Source organism: Lepisosteus platostomus, chromosome 5, assembly GCF_059453375.1.
Source record: "Lepisosteus platostomus isolate fLepPlt1 chromosome 5, fLepPlt1.hap1, whole genome shotgun sequence".
NCBI classification, from domain to species: Eukaryota; Metazoa; Chordata; class Actinopteri; order Semionotiformes; family Lepisosteidae; genus Lepisosteus; species Lepisosteus platostomus.
This window is the reverse complement of record NC_142615.1, coordinates 54,131,161-54,146,350: the sequence shown is the minus strand read 5'-3', so window position 1 is coordinate 54,146,350 and position 15,190 is coordinate 54,131,161. Positions and strand designations below refer to the sequence as shown.

The following is a 15,190-nucleotide window of genomic DNA, read 5'->3' as shown; positions in this document are numbered from 1 at the left end:
GGACCCAGAGTATGAATTAGTACTGATTTTAATTACATCCAGATGGACTAATTTGAAACCTTTTTTATGGACAAATGGACTCAATGGACAATATTATTCAATTAAATGTATCAATGTTATCCAGAGGAAACACTGTGAATATAAACAATGTTTCAATCCAACAGCCTGTGGCTATAAAATACTAACAATATGTCCAACATTGATGACACCACCAACAGATGGACTTCTTAGGGAAGCAATGTTGCATGTTAAAATCATTACTTTAGAGGTAACTTATGTTTTAGCTAATGTTGTATTGCAATATAAAAAATGTAATCAATTGTAGAAACAAAACCAGTACTTTACAATGGCTGCAACAAAGCATATCTGTTACAACTTGCCCAATGAGGACCTGACACACCTCTTCGCATTACAGTGCGAAATCAGTAATCAGACACACCCCTACTCTTGGGTACTTTAACCTGCTTCACTCTCATCTCCCTGCTCAGTATTTGCTTGAACTTCTCGTGATACAATTCAGAGCCTTTTGCTATCTTGATTGCTTCTTGGTTATTCTAGACTTCTAGTTTGCTGACTCGACTTCGGTTTTGGATCTTGTTTTCGGATTGGTCTTTTGGATTGACTTCCTGGTTTTTTTAACTTGATACTTTTTGACTACGGATTATGGCATCCTGGTTTTCGGCTTCTTGTTTTCTCATCTCCCGCATACGGTCCATCTTTCTTCTTTCGTTTAAACAAAGTGTAGCAATATCCACACTAATTATAGATGACCCAATTATATCAAACTTAAATTGCACCAAGAAGTGCTCGGGGAAAAAAAAAAGTTTGTTTGGAGATATTGGAGGTCTCTTTGGAAGTTCAAATTTGGCTCTAATTTCTTGGAAAATTGCAAATACAGAAGCATGTGCTAACTAGGCATATGCTCAGCAGGCATTGCAAGGTCTGGGTTTAGCAGATAATGGAGAAAATTATTTTTTGCATGCTGTAAAGCTTTAGTAGAAATAGTGAATACATTAGGTCAAGGTATAGTGAAAAATACAATTATTCATGTGAAAATTTTGCTAGAGATCTATTAAATGCAGTCAAAAGTGAATTATTGGATATCAGATTAGGAGTAGTCCTAAATACACTATTGGAAATGCTTAAAAAGTTAGGCTTACAATGGTTCACTGACAAAAATGAATTAACTTGACAGAATTACAACAAAACCCACTACATGAGGTGACACTATTACAGTTCCATTTTTCTTAGTGTTTCCACAAGTATCACATAAGCATAGATACAAGAAAGTAAGGGATTTTGAGAGTTTGCGTGATTCCATATAAAGATATATTCCATATTAGATTCCATATAAAGATCAAGTAATGACTCGTGGTAAGAGAAGATCTATAGTAAACAGAAAGCATGACACTGCTTACTACAACTGATTGCTGTACTGAAACTCACCGTTATATTATAAGCAGTTGTAATACTTTACAGCCTTTATATAACAATTCTAAATTTATTTCTAGAATTGCATCCCTGTTGGGAACCTCACAAGCAATACAAATGTCAGCCATGCAATGGTGTATCACAAGTAATAGGTTTATTCCATGCTGAAAAGAGAAGAAAGGAAGCAAATTTCAGCTGTGGAGCATTCTTCGGGTGTCACTGCTGTCAATGGTATATCATGTCTGACAAAGAAACCTATATATATGGGGATTTATTGTGACCAGAAAAGCACACTTCTGCATACAGTTAACAGATGCTTGTGCGAAGGACACAGTGTACAAACACTTGTTGTTGCAAAAAAAGAATCTGACACATACGCTGAACAAGCAGACTGTTGTGTTGCATATATGAAAGTCTGTAGCATGGATCAGCGGTTAGTCCTTAACATATTGATCATAAAATATGTGCTTCTCCAATACCATGTTAGGTACATAGAGGAGATGATTATAACGGTATAAAAGGGTGCTTTTGAACAATGGCAAGCAAATCAGATAGGATTACTCTGACAGTCTGATCTTGGGGAGGCCTCTTCATTATTAATAAACCTCTTTCAATCCTTCACTGAACTGCACTGTGCCTCTTTTCTCTACAACAGTACAGTTGGAGTTTCAGGTTCTTTTAGGTACAAAATTACTGCATAGTATAAATACTCAGATCATAGTTATTTTTTTGAGCTTCTAATGTGACTACTCAATTAGGGGACTACCTTCTTTATTATTTTTTTCCTGTTTGAAAAAACAATTCTCCCACCCTTCCTATCCCAGGAAACAAGATGTGCAAATTTGTAGATACACACACACCTACTGTATATATTCTCATATAATGTTAAAAAAAATGCCTTGCAAAAAATAATACTAGCCATTTTTGCAACGATTTAATTTAAACTGGGATGAGTATCACTGTGCTAAAGGTAGAATGGTTGCAGTTGTTAAGTCCAGGAGACGTTCATAGCTTTGCCACTTGGGGCATCTTGTTATATTTTTGTTTCTGATGTAAAAAAAAGGTCGCGGGGGGGGTTCCTTTCTTCAATATACTACCCTATAGTTTTGGTGGTATAACAACCACAGGCTTCCCGGTTTCTGGCCTCCACATCAGGACCTGCGCGTCGTTGGCATTGGGCTTCACCATGGCGTTGGGCGGAATGGGCTCGTTCCTGGCCAGGATCTGGGGCTGCTCCTGGGCGGTGGGCTCCAGCAGCTTGGCACGCTGGCCCAGGGGTTTGCCGGGGTCGATCTCGATCTGCAGCTGCATCCTCCACTTGATGGTCTTCAGGATGAAGTGCTCCCTGCTGGCCTGGTTGATGGCCACCAGCCAGGTGATGAAGCTCTGGTCCCTGCAGATATTGGTCAGCTGGGACTGGTTGCTGTTGCTCACGGGCACGCCCCAGGACACACTGGGGTTGAAATTGTCGTCCATGGTGACGTTGAACTCTGTGTCCTTCATGGTAGGGCTGGTGAAAATGTAGATCTCTTTCTTATTGCTATACCAGGGGTAGTTCACCCCATCAGAGTCACTTATTGCTTGAATTTTACCATCCCTTAAATCAGGGATCTCCCAGCTAGACCTAAAACAAAACACACCAATTAATAGATCAGCACATCAACATGTAACACAGCAACAGTGCAAGTTTGACACTTTCCCCCTTTATAGTAACACACAAGTCTATGGTGGCTGGATTGATTAGCTACTATAGTGTTTCTAATTGGGTCATCATTACTTTGAGTTCCTGAGATCATATTGTTGAAGATTCTGATCACTTATGGATCAAAAACTCACACAAACTGAACTGTAGGAAAAATAGTCAAAATGATTAGAGTAGTTGAAAACATTAATGGTGGTACCAATTGATGATGCTCATAACATATGGTACTTCCTGAATTTGCCTAAAATATCCAAGGCTTTTGCACAGCAATGCACATAATTAGAACTAAGGAAGAATTTTCCAGCAGGAAAATGTGTTCCCATCTAACAAGAAAATATATATATACAGTGGTGTGAAAAAGTGTTTGCCCCCTTCCTGATTTCTTATTTTTTTGCATGTTTGTCACACTGAAATGTTTCAGATCATCAAACAAATTGAAATATTAGACAAAGATAACACAAGTAAACACAAAATGCAGTTTTTAAATGAAGATTTTTATTATTAAGGGAAAAGAAAATCCAAACCTACATGGCCCTGTGTGAAAACGTGATTGCCCCCTAAACCTAATAACTGGTTGGGCCACCCTTAACAGCAACAACTGCAATCAAGCGTTTGTGATAACTGGCAATGAGTCTTTTACAGCGCTGTGGAGGAATTTTGGCCCACTCATCTTTGCAGAATTATTGTAATTCAGCCACATTGGAGGGTTTTCGAGCCTTAACCGCTTTTTTAAGGTCATGCCACAACATCTCAATCGGATTCAGGTCAGGACTTTGACTAGGCCACTCCAAAGTCTTAATTTTGCTTTTCTTAAGCCATTCAGAGGTGGACTTGCTGGTGTGTTTTGGATCATTGTCCTGCTGCAGAACCCAAGTGCGCTTCAGCTTGAGGTCACGAACAGATGGCCGGACATTCTCTTTCAGGATTTTTTGGTATACAGCAGAATTCATGGTTCCATTTACCACAGCAAGTCTTCCAGGTCCTGAAGCAGCAAAACAGCCCCAGACCATCACACTACCACCACCATATTTTACTGTTGGTATGATGTTCCTTTTCTGAAATGCTGTGTTACTTTTATGACAGATGTAATGGGACACACACCTTCCAAAATGTTCAACTTTTGTCACATCAGTCCACAGAGTATTTTCCCAAAAGTCTTGGGGATCATCAAGATGTTTTCTGGCAAAACTGAGACGATCCTTTATGTTCTTTTTGCTCAGCAGTGGTTTTCGTCTTGGAACATTTTTGCCCAGTCTCTTTCTTATGGCGGAGTCATGAACACTGACCTTAACTGAGGCAAGTGAAGCCTGCAGTTCTTTGGATGTTGTTGTAGGTTTTTTTGTGACCTCTTGGATGAGTCGTCACTGCGTTCTTGGGGTAATTTTGGATGTCCGGCCACTCCTGCGAAGGTTCACCACTGTTCCATGTTTTCGCCATTTGTGGATAATGGCTCTCACAGTGGTTCGCTGGAGTCGCAAAGCTTTAGAAATGGCTTTATAACCTTTTCCAGACTGATAAATCTCAATTACTCTGTTTCTCATTTGTTCCTGAATTTGTTTGGATCGCAGCATGATGTCTAGCTTTTGATGATCTTTTGGTCTACTTCACTTTGTCAGGCAGGTCCTATTTAAGTGATTTCTTGATTGAGAACAGGTATGGCAGTAATCAGGCCTGGGTGTGGCTAGAGAAATTGAACTCAGCTTTCCAAAGATGTGATAAACCACAGTTGATATATGTTTTAACAGAGGGGGCAATCACTTTTTCACACAGGGCCATGTAGGTTTGGATTTTTTTCCCTTAATAATAAAAACTGTCATTTAAAAACTGCATTTTGTGTTTACTTGTGTTATCTTTGTCTAATATTTCAATTTGTTTGATGATCTGAAACATTTCAGTGTGACAAACACGCAAAAAAATAAGAAATCAGGACACTTTTTCACACCACTGTATATACACCTGTTTGACCTGTATTGGCTTTAACTGACAGAAGTCATACTCATTCTTAATATCCCATGCATCTGTTTTTGTTAAAAATAAACAGAGGATCGCACTGGTAGAAGTCCTGCATCCTCTTTGGAAAACTCTGCAGTACCAGTGATTCAGATGTGGCAAGATTTGTTCAGATATGCCCATGAACGTTTTTGAAAAGTAAATCCATCATCTATCCACACATATTATAACTGCTTCATCCAATTCAGAATAGCAGGGGAGCCTATCCCGGTAAGCAAAATGCACAAGGCAGGATACACCTTAGATGGGACACCAGTCCCTCACACAGACAAACACACACACACACGAGGGCCAATTTTCCCCAGAAGGCAACTAATCCACCAGTATGTCTTTGGACTTTGGGAAAAAACCCTCCCTATATTCATAAGAAGATACAACTCTATATACACCCTAAGAATTGAACTCAGAGATGGTGTAATGCTAACCACTGTGCCACTTAGAAGTTGTTGCACATTCTGTAATCCCCCCCCCCCCCCAAAAATAAAAATTGTCAATTATTTTCTTTTAAATCCCCCCCTCGTCCAATTTAGATTCTCCATAGTTTAACAGGCCTGCGTTTACATCAGCTCCTAAAACCAGCACAGGAAAGATATAACCCAGCAACCTTGCAGGAACCTGTGCTTGTCAGAGTTATCTGCTATTTTTCACTTCACAGGCCCCACAGATACCAATGGAGTCACCACTGCCTGGGGGACTGACACGGCTCTCACAGCTGCTGACAGATTGAAATCTGATGATCCAATGGATGTTTTTGATATGCAGGAGACTGAAGGAAATGACCAGCATCATCAGGAAAGCAAGATCATCCTCAGTACCTGGGTCAAGTGTGCAAATACTGTCTAAAAGTAAAAAGAGTGCTATGGAGGCTTTTAAAGGTTGTATTGAGAAGAGGCAGATTGGCATGTAGTGGAGGTATGTTTCATACCAAAGCGGGAGAATGCCCAGGGCATAGGACAGTTTAGAACTATATCTTTGCTGAATGTGGAAGGAAAGATCTTTCTGGCAATTGTGGCAAGATGACTTACTGACTACATGCTGCTTAACAAGTACATGGATATATTAGTGCAGAAAGGAGGCAAAAAAAGGAATAGGGAACTAACAGTACTATGGCTGGACCTAGCCAATGGATATGGCTCATTACGACATAAATTAGTGCATCTGACAAGTAAGATGTAAAATGGCGAGTAAGATGGCGCCAACAGTGAAGGCTGGCGTCCTGCAAGTGTCCTGCGAGCATCCATTCGTCCTTGTTTATTTCGTTTTGTTGTTTTTTGTCCTGCTAACTGCACGTACTGTTTGCTCGATGATTAGATATGACCAACAAACACTTATGGACATAAGATCGAATACTGACAAAGTTAAATCTACACCAATAATTACTGCTGACTATGGACTGTGGTGTCCCACCTGTACTGGGAAGAAGACGGCGTCGTAGGAAGAGGGGTAAACGGGCAGGCGTTCTGGTAATACTGAGGCAGCGGAGCAATCGTGCCCAGCTCCCGAGTATACTTCTTGCTAATGTTCAGTCACAATAAGCTGGATGAACTGAAAGCAAGGCTTTCTTTCCAATGGGACATCAAGAACTGCAACGTGCTGGCTCTTACTGAAACTTGGCCTGACCCATCTGTTCCGGACTCTGCTATCCTTACGACTGACTGGCAGATCTTCCACAGAACTGCCAGAAATATCAATCTGTATGCAGACTATGTTACTGGCTACATCAATAAATGCATTGAAGGTGCATGGTTCCCAGGATTATTGTTCACACATACCCAAATCAAAAATCATGGGTAAATGGAAAGATACATGCCAAACTTAAAGCTAGGACAGCCACTTTCAAATCTAGCAAATTGGATAAATACAAAAAAAATCCAGATACAACCTCAGGAAAGCCATCAAAAGAGCTAAATACAACTGTAGAGTTTATAAAAAGTTTATAAAAAGACCAATCCACACAAGGCTCCTGGCCCTGGCCATGTTCTGAAGTCATGTGCAGACAAGTTGGCAGATGTCTTCTCAGACATACTCAATCTTTCTCTAGCTCAGTACATAGTTCCTTCCTGCTTTAAGAAAGGCACCATTGTCCCCGTTCCTAAGAAACAGAGTCAGGTGTCTAAATGACTACTGCCCCGTTGCACTTACATCAATTATCAAGTGCTTCGAGTGGTTGGTCAAAGCATTCATCACCTCCTCACTGCCTGATACACTTGACCCATTAGTATTTGCGTATCGCCAGAACAGGTCAACAGAGGATGCTATAGCCACTGCCCTCCATACTGCCCTCTCACAAGGGGATAAGAAAGGAACATATGTGAGAATGCTGTTTGTTGATTACAGCTCAGCATTCAATACCATAGTGCCCTCAAAGCTCGTCATCAAGGTCCAGGACCTGGGACTGAACATCTCTCTCTGTTACTGGATCCTGGACTTCTTGATGTCCGCAGGTGGTGAGGGTGGGCACCAACATACAGTGGTGCTAGAAAGTTTGTGAACCCTTTAGAATTTTCTGAATTTCTGCATAATTCTGACCTAAAATGTGATGAGATCTTCATCTAAGTCATAGAAATATACAAAGAGAACCCAATAAAACAAATAACACACAAAAGGATATACTTTTTCATTCATTTATTGATCAAAATGATCCAACATGAAATGTCTGTCAGAAAAAGTATGTGAACTTATGCTTTACATAAATTTACAAATGTATGTAGAAATTCAGAAAATACTAAAGGGTTCACAAACCTTCTATGCTCTACCCAGACTCTAAAAACTGGAGCCCCCCCATGGCTGTGTGCTTAGCCCTCTCCTCTACTCCTTATTTACTCATGATTGTGTCGTCAGGCGTAACTCAACTCCATCATCAAGTTTGCGGATGATACAACAGCCATTGGCCTGATCACAGATGGTGAAGGGTCTGCGTACAGGGAGGAGGTTGAAACCCTGGCAGCATGGTGCCAGGAGAACAACCTCTCTCTGAACATCAGTAAGACTAAGGAAATTATTGTGGATTATAGGAACCAATAGGGAGATCACATACCTATTTATATCAATGGGACTGCAGTGGAGAGGGTCAGCAGTTTTAAGTTCCTGGGAGTTAACATCTCAGAGGACTTTACCTGGACCCACCACACCAACATCGTGGTCAAAACAGCACGGCAGCACCTGTTCTTTGTCCGAAGGCTAAAGATGTTCAGTAGCCATCACATATCCAGGCCAGCTTCTGCAGGTGCACTATTGAGAGTATCCTGATTGGCTGCATCACTGCCTGGTATGGAAACTGCTCCACCTGAAATCGCACTGCACCAAGTACCACAGAGGGTGGTGAAGTCAGCGCAGCTCATTACCGGCTGTAAGGTACCAGACATCCATGATATCTTCTCAGCTAGATGTCTTAAGAAGTCCAGATCCATTCTCAAGACCCCAGTCATCCTAGTATCGAAGCATTCAAGACTGCTAAATAGCCAACCTGCAGCTTCAGCAAATCACTGTAATGGCTGCATGGACATACTGTACAGTTTTCATTGTATTTCTTTGTATTTGGTGTACTGCACTACTTGGACATAATGTATTGCATACACCCTGGACACATAACAGCTCTATTTATATTGAGTTTTGTTGGAGTTCATCTTATTCATATTCTATGTTACTTAATTTAGTCATTTTTATGACCCTCCCCTCGTAGAAAAGGAATTGCATTGCCGGCATGTACTGCTGCACACTGTATTGTTGTGCATTTGAGAAACGTTGATTGAGATACTGGATGTTTACAGACAAGTCACAGGGTCACTGCTGAGCACTGAGCTGAAAATACACTGATTTGAAATTCAACAAACAAACAAACAAACCACAGACAACTGGACAAGTGTCTTTGTCCTGGTCAGTCAGATAAGTGGCTCACCCACACTGAAACTAACACTGTCCATGCTCTTGGACAAACCGTCCTATCTTTACTGGCATCAAATCACTGCAGGACTGGGTAAGTGCTGTTTTGACAATAATTTGTTCCCTGGACTTGGACATTGAATACAAGAAGCTCCTTATACAGTATACCAAGATGAGAGTGTCAGCAAATCCTATAAATGCAACGTGTAGTGTGCACAGTGTCACTAGTAGTAGTGACATTGCATATGACTATTTAGAGAAGGTTAAGCTGCAACCTGGTAATAAAAAGATTACTGTACGGCAGAACACATTTGTGTACATCTTTACAGTAAGCACTGATTGAATATGTACTGTAGCAGCATTTCCTTTTTTATTACAGGTACATAAAAACAAAAGATTAAATATGTGTCTCTTTGTATTTGCGTCTTCTTCTTTCTCATTTCTCTCAATCCCTTCCCTGTCACCCTTCATTTCAGAGACACAAAAGGGTTTCTCCAGAGGGAAATTTGAGTCCAGGCTACTGGTGCTGAATCTATTAAGAACCGTGTTAACAAGTACTCTGCTGGGAAATGTGAAATTTCTGAGAATATTCACATCTTGACTTGTGCCACTGTTTCAGGCGTTTTAATATAGACCTTGTCACTTTCTCCACAGCAATTCTCTAACCTTCATTTGGTACTAATCCAGAAACCATTGCTGACCTCATTAGAGCAGTTTGCAAACATCTCAATATAGCTGACCATGGCGTAGGACGAATGCAATTAGTTTTGATTAAGAAACTAAACATCAAATGATACATTAATTTTCCCCCCCCTAAATAATACCAGTTTTGAACATGTTTTGATAGGTCCACTTCACAGTCATTAGAGTTCAGTTATTTTACCTTCAAATACAACCAGAACATGTTCCAGCCATGTAGCTACAGTAGTTCCTGGCTAAAGATCATGATTGAAATAAAGGCAAACATTCACAGGCAACTATGAATGGTGAAAGCAGAGCACCATTTCATAACAGCAGTTATGAAAATAACAGCACACGTAGGATTAATATACTACCTGTTAGTGATCCCTTAGACAGTTCACTGAGGATATAAAATACCTGATAATCTCATACTCTTCAGCAAAGCAAGAGGTACTGGAAGTTACTGAGGAAAGCTTTCAAAAATAAAAACAGATACAAATAAATCCAGCCATTTTATTTCTTAAGATGTGTAAAAATATATTAGAATACAACTCTATACTTCTATTATATAAACTGTATGTATAAATATTGCATAGTATGAACATGCTAAATGCTATTTAACCTCACTTTTATTTAAGATGATCATACTGATAGTTACACTAAATCTAAAAGTGAAACCAAAAAGTTTGCTGTCTTGACACATGAAACTTTTTAATTTAGGACTCAGCAAAAGAAATGTGCACCACTTGTGAATTAGCCGATAACACAAGAACACTGCAATAACTCAAGTAGCACTGCCAGCTTGGGGTTCTAGGGGCGCTGTGCTGTGCCATGCTGGAAGTTTGGAAGAAGGTTATACAAACAGTGAAGCTGGGCTCTTCCATACTGAGCCATGTTAACATTAACCTCACAGTTAAGACTAAATACAGGGCTGCAAATACTATCCACTAGACGTAGAATTCAGGGAAGTGGGGGACACAGTGCAGAGAGTGCAAGGCAGGACACGCCCCGGACAGGACGCCAATCCATCACAGCACAGACAGACACAAACACACACACCAGGGCCAATTTCCCAGAGGCCAATTTATCAACCAGCATGACTTTGGACTGTGGGAGTAAACCCATGTGAACATGGGGAGAACATACAAACTCCACGCAGACAGCACCCCAGGAACTCCACCATGCTGCCCTGGATTTGATCATTCTGCTTTATTTCTGTGTACAATTTATATTACAATTGTAAAGTAAACATTCTAAATGTGGTGCCTGGTTACTTTTCCCTTGCTACTTAACAGAACCTTCATGTACATTATACTCTTTTTCTCCCACACAGCCACCAATTAATGATCTACCTCAAAGGAGGAAAGCAGTTCTTGGATGACCAAATACGTGTAATTTTTTGTACATAGGCCTTGTTTGAAAATTTCTGCCTGCACAGGCAAATTACAAGAAGGAAAAAAGAATAATGTCTTTTGCTGTATTTCTTATAAGTTGAATAATAATAATAAATATAATAATTGCTTACACTTATATAACGCTTTTCTGGACACTCCACTCAAAGCGCTTTACAGGTAATGGGGACTCCCCTCTGCAACCACCAATGTACCGCATCCACCTGGGTGATGCGACGGCAGCCATAGTGCGCCAGAACGCTCACCACACATCAGCAATCAGTGAGGAGGAGAGCACAGTAATGAAGCCAATTCATGGATGGGGATTATTAGGAGGCCATGATTGGTAAGGGCAAATGGGAAATTTGACCAGGACACCGGGGTTACACCCCTACTCTTTTCAAGAAGCACCCTGGGATTTTTAATGACCACAGAGAGTCAGGACCTCGGTTTTACATCTCATCCGAAGGACGGCACCTGTTTACAGTACAGTGTCCCCGTCACTATACTGAGGCATTAGGACCCACATGGAGTTTCAAAAGTGGGTAAGAGGGGTTTGAAGTAAGGTAAAGCATAACTGCCTGTTTAATTCACCCCTTACTGTCTACATTCAATCAATATAAGGCACAGACTAATGTTAAGGAACAAGTAATACATTTATTACGTGCTAATAAGAATAATGGAAAAGACGGAAAACACAACGTTTCGGCTGTGAATCTCCTGTCCCAGCCTGAGGAACAGTGAGCCTGTCTCTCAATAATAATAATCCAGTGTGTGATCTCCTGTCCCAGCCTGAGGAACAGACAGTGAGCCTGTTTCTCAATAATAATAATCCAGTGTGTGATCTCCTGTCCCAGCCTGAGGAACAGACAGTGAGCCTGTCTCTCAATAATAATAATAATAATAATAATAATAATAATAATAATAATAATAGTAATCCAGTGTGTGACCTCCTGTCCCAGCCTGATGAACAGACAGTGAGCCTGTCTCTCAGTAATAATAATACAGTGTGTGATCTCCTGTCACAGCCTGAGGAACAGACAGTGAGCCTTTCTCTCAATAATAATAATACAATGTGTGATCTCCTGTCACAGCCTGAGGAACAGTGAGCAGTCGTAATAGTTACAGCTTTCCTTATTTAGCTCAGCAGCTTTTATTTCGCCCGCGGCAAGAAGTGCAAGCAACTTGTGAAAACAGATTGGGTTTGCTGTGTTCAACCGGTTTGGTTTCTTCGTTTTGTAAAGCCGAAACGTTGCGTTTAATTTCTTTTTTCAGCATGGAATAAAAGTATTACTTGTCCCTTTGCACCATATGCATGCTGACGCAGCTACCCACCTGAACTATAGAATAATGTTATCAGACTTGCGTCTGTTCACCAATTTATACAGGCTGTAGGAAGTCAAAAGATTCTGAAACGTTTTTGTAGATACTGTATATTGTAGCAGGTTGTGCTGAGCATTTTCAGTTTTGTGTTTTTATGCGGTAAAGCATTTCTTAGAGGTTACACAGAAACTTGTTTTTATAGGGCTATACATATTTCTTACTGAAGTCTAGTAGATAGCCCCAATAAGCCATTGTATATACAGTATATATAATGTGAACATCAGTTCGCTTGCTAACGCGGTACTTACGTTCCTTCATCCCCGTATTCATTGTAAAACTGCATGTGGTTGCACGCTTGAATCCAGCCCACGGTCCAGGTCTCCTTAGCAGCGATGGGCGGCACCAGTACCCGGGCCGAAGCTCGGAAATACGGGGTTGTGTACCGCAGAGCAGAGAAGGATTCGTAGATGCTGGTGGGATTTGAGTCTATGATAGAATTCACTTCAAGAACGGCAATGCTTTCACGGAAACGTTTGGGAAAACTCTGGCTAGAGCCTATTGCATTGAATATCACTAGAACTCCCAAGAACGGCAACAGACGCATGAAAAACATAGTCACTGATTTTGTCTCCACTCAAGGAAATATATATATATTTTTAAAGAAGGTGTTACGGTCAGTCTTCCTAAACCGAAGGATGGATCCTATGTGGGTTCAGTAGACAGAACAATAACCAGGAACGTCCTCGGTAGTGATTTCGCAATCCGAGAGATTTGCTCAAAAACGGGAAAAAACAGACAAGTTCGAATGTTACACAAAGCCGCAATCCGAGAAACGAAATAAAAATACTAAAAGGGGTCCGAAAACAAGAAGACACTCTAAATGAACAGCCAACAGTAAGGGAAGATCAAAAGTCAAACGCAATACTAAGCGAGGAGGATGAGCGGCGCTTAAATGCATTGAGAGGAGCGGGTGTGTCAGCAAGAGAGCAAAGCGGTAGGTTAGGTGGTTATCGATGTCTCTGCCTACGTTTTGATCGGGACGTCTGGGTCTTAACCGAAGGTCTTCACGGCACATAGCCTAGCGTTATCGCGATGGTTAGATATCCTGTTGCAGTTTCAAATTTTTTACTAGTCTTGAAAAATATCCACTCCCGGCACATGTTCTGTATAAGAAACTTATTGCACGTTTTATGCCAAATCAGTATTTCTATACTGGAAAGCTAAGGAGGTCCAGCATTTGTAATAATAATAATAATAATAATAATAATAATAATAATAATAATAATAATAATAATAATAATAATAATAATAATAATAATATTCTAGTTATCAATAGCATTTTTTTTATAAATATACAGCTTACTTTAGTTCAAGTTCGCGATCAACAGTTACACCAAGAGCTGCAGCCACGCTTTCCTTTAAACTACCGGCGGTTTAAAATAAACTAGCCATTTAAAACAAAGTAGTGATTGACAGAACTAGACTGATTTACATGCTCTGATGCATAAAATAATATCGACATCTGCAACAGCAATGCCTGATAAACGATCTTTCCGTCGAGCGCTTGAAGTTCCTACCTCCAGTTTTAGTACCCTTATATATACAGTCGTTTTTTTTTCTTACTTTTGTTATAGTTTCCTTAAAAGACGGAGGACAGGATGTGAGAGCGATTTAAGCTACGTTTGCATGTTTCTAGTTGTGAAAGAGAGCGGAATTAATATTTAGATTTCTTCATAATGTCACATTAAGACTCATCTCATGCCTCCTCAATCTAATGGTTCCTTCCTGCATCGTTTACATTCAAATTTCATAACAGGAAAAAATATATATATATTTTCCCTGCTCTCCCTGTTTAGAAAACCTTAATTCGCAGGCGCTTATAAATAAAAGATACTGTAATAAATATGCCCCTGCGCATAACACGGATGTTGGCTGCCCGGGCTGAGGAAGACGGCAAGACCCCTGTTGAGTGATGGTTTGCGCCCATGTGGTAGAGAGAGGAACTGGGAGCGGCGGGGGCACAAGCCCGAGAACCCAAATTCGTTACATTGGTGTTAGGGTGGGATGGATGGACAGAGACCTACAGCACCTGTTGGACTCAGAGATGCGCCAGTTCCCCCAGCAGGTGTCCCACCCTTAAGTGCCAAGAGCTAGAATGGCTCCACCGGTGCAGCCACTGTTAGAAATTAAATCTAGGTGGACTGAGTGAGCACATTTGGTTCCTGTTCTGACCCGAGGAAGACCTAAATAATCTAGACCAGGCTCCTCTTATTCTTCTGCTTGCTGTAATAAAACCAGAATCTCCATCACTCCCACTCCCTGCTCTCTAAACTGATTTCAACATAAAATCTATCCAAAACCATCTCTGCAAATTCTCCCAGTGGTTGGTCATAAGAACAAAAGAAGAGTTAGAGACCCATCTAGCCCATTTGGTAGTAATTAATGCATCAGATGATCTCATCCAGCTGTGTCTTGAAAGGAAGCAGGGTATCAGTTTTAACAACATGGCTGGGTAGCTTGTTCCACCTTTCCATCACCCTATGAGTAAAGTAGTGCCTCCAGTTTTTAGTTTTAAATCCATGTAGTTTCCACTGTTCATACTAAAGAAATCCACTGGGTTTCAGTGGATCAGTGTCTCCACTGGTGATCAATGTCCTTTGAGAATATGGAATAAAAGTATCAGTGTAAGGATCCTATGCAGACGCAGATGCATAGGATCTGTATATGATATGTACAGTTGGCTTGTGCCCAACAGAGAGGGGACTATTTC

General features: G+C 40.6%; 1 protein-coding gene across 1 annotated transcript; it reads right to left on the bottom strand.

Moving 5' to 3' along the window:
• Positions 1–2,391: 2,391 nt before the first annotated feature.
• On the bottom strand, positions 2,392–13,537 carry LOC148669370 (protein FAM78A-like). Its single transcript, XM_088632571.1, has 2 exons — positions 12,729–13,537; positions 2,392–3,055 (listed from the first exon to the last, which is right to left on the bottom strand). The coding sequence occupies exons 1-2, from the start codon at positions 13,031–13,033 to the stop codon at positions 2,530–2,532; spliced, it is 831 nt and encodes a 276-aa protein (XP_088488697.1). The 5' UTR covers positions 13,034–13,537; the 3' UTR covers positions 2,392–2,529.
• Positions 13,538–15,190: the final 1,653 nt, after the last annotated feature.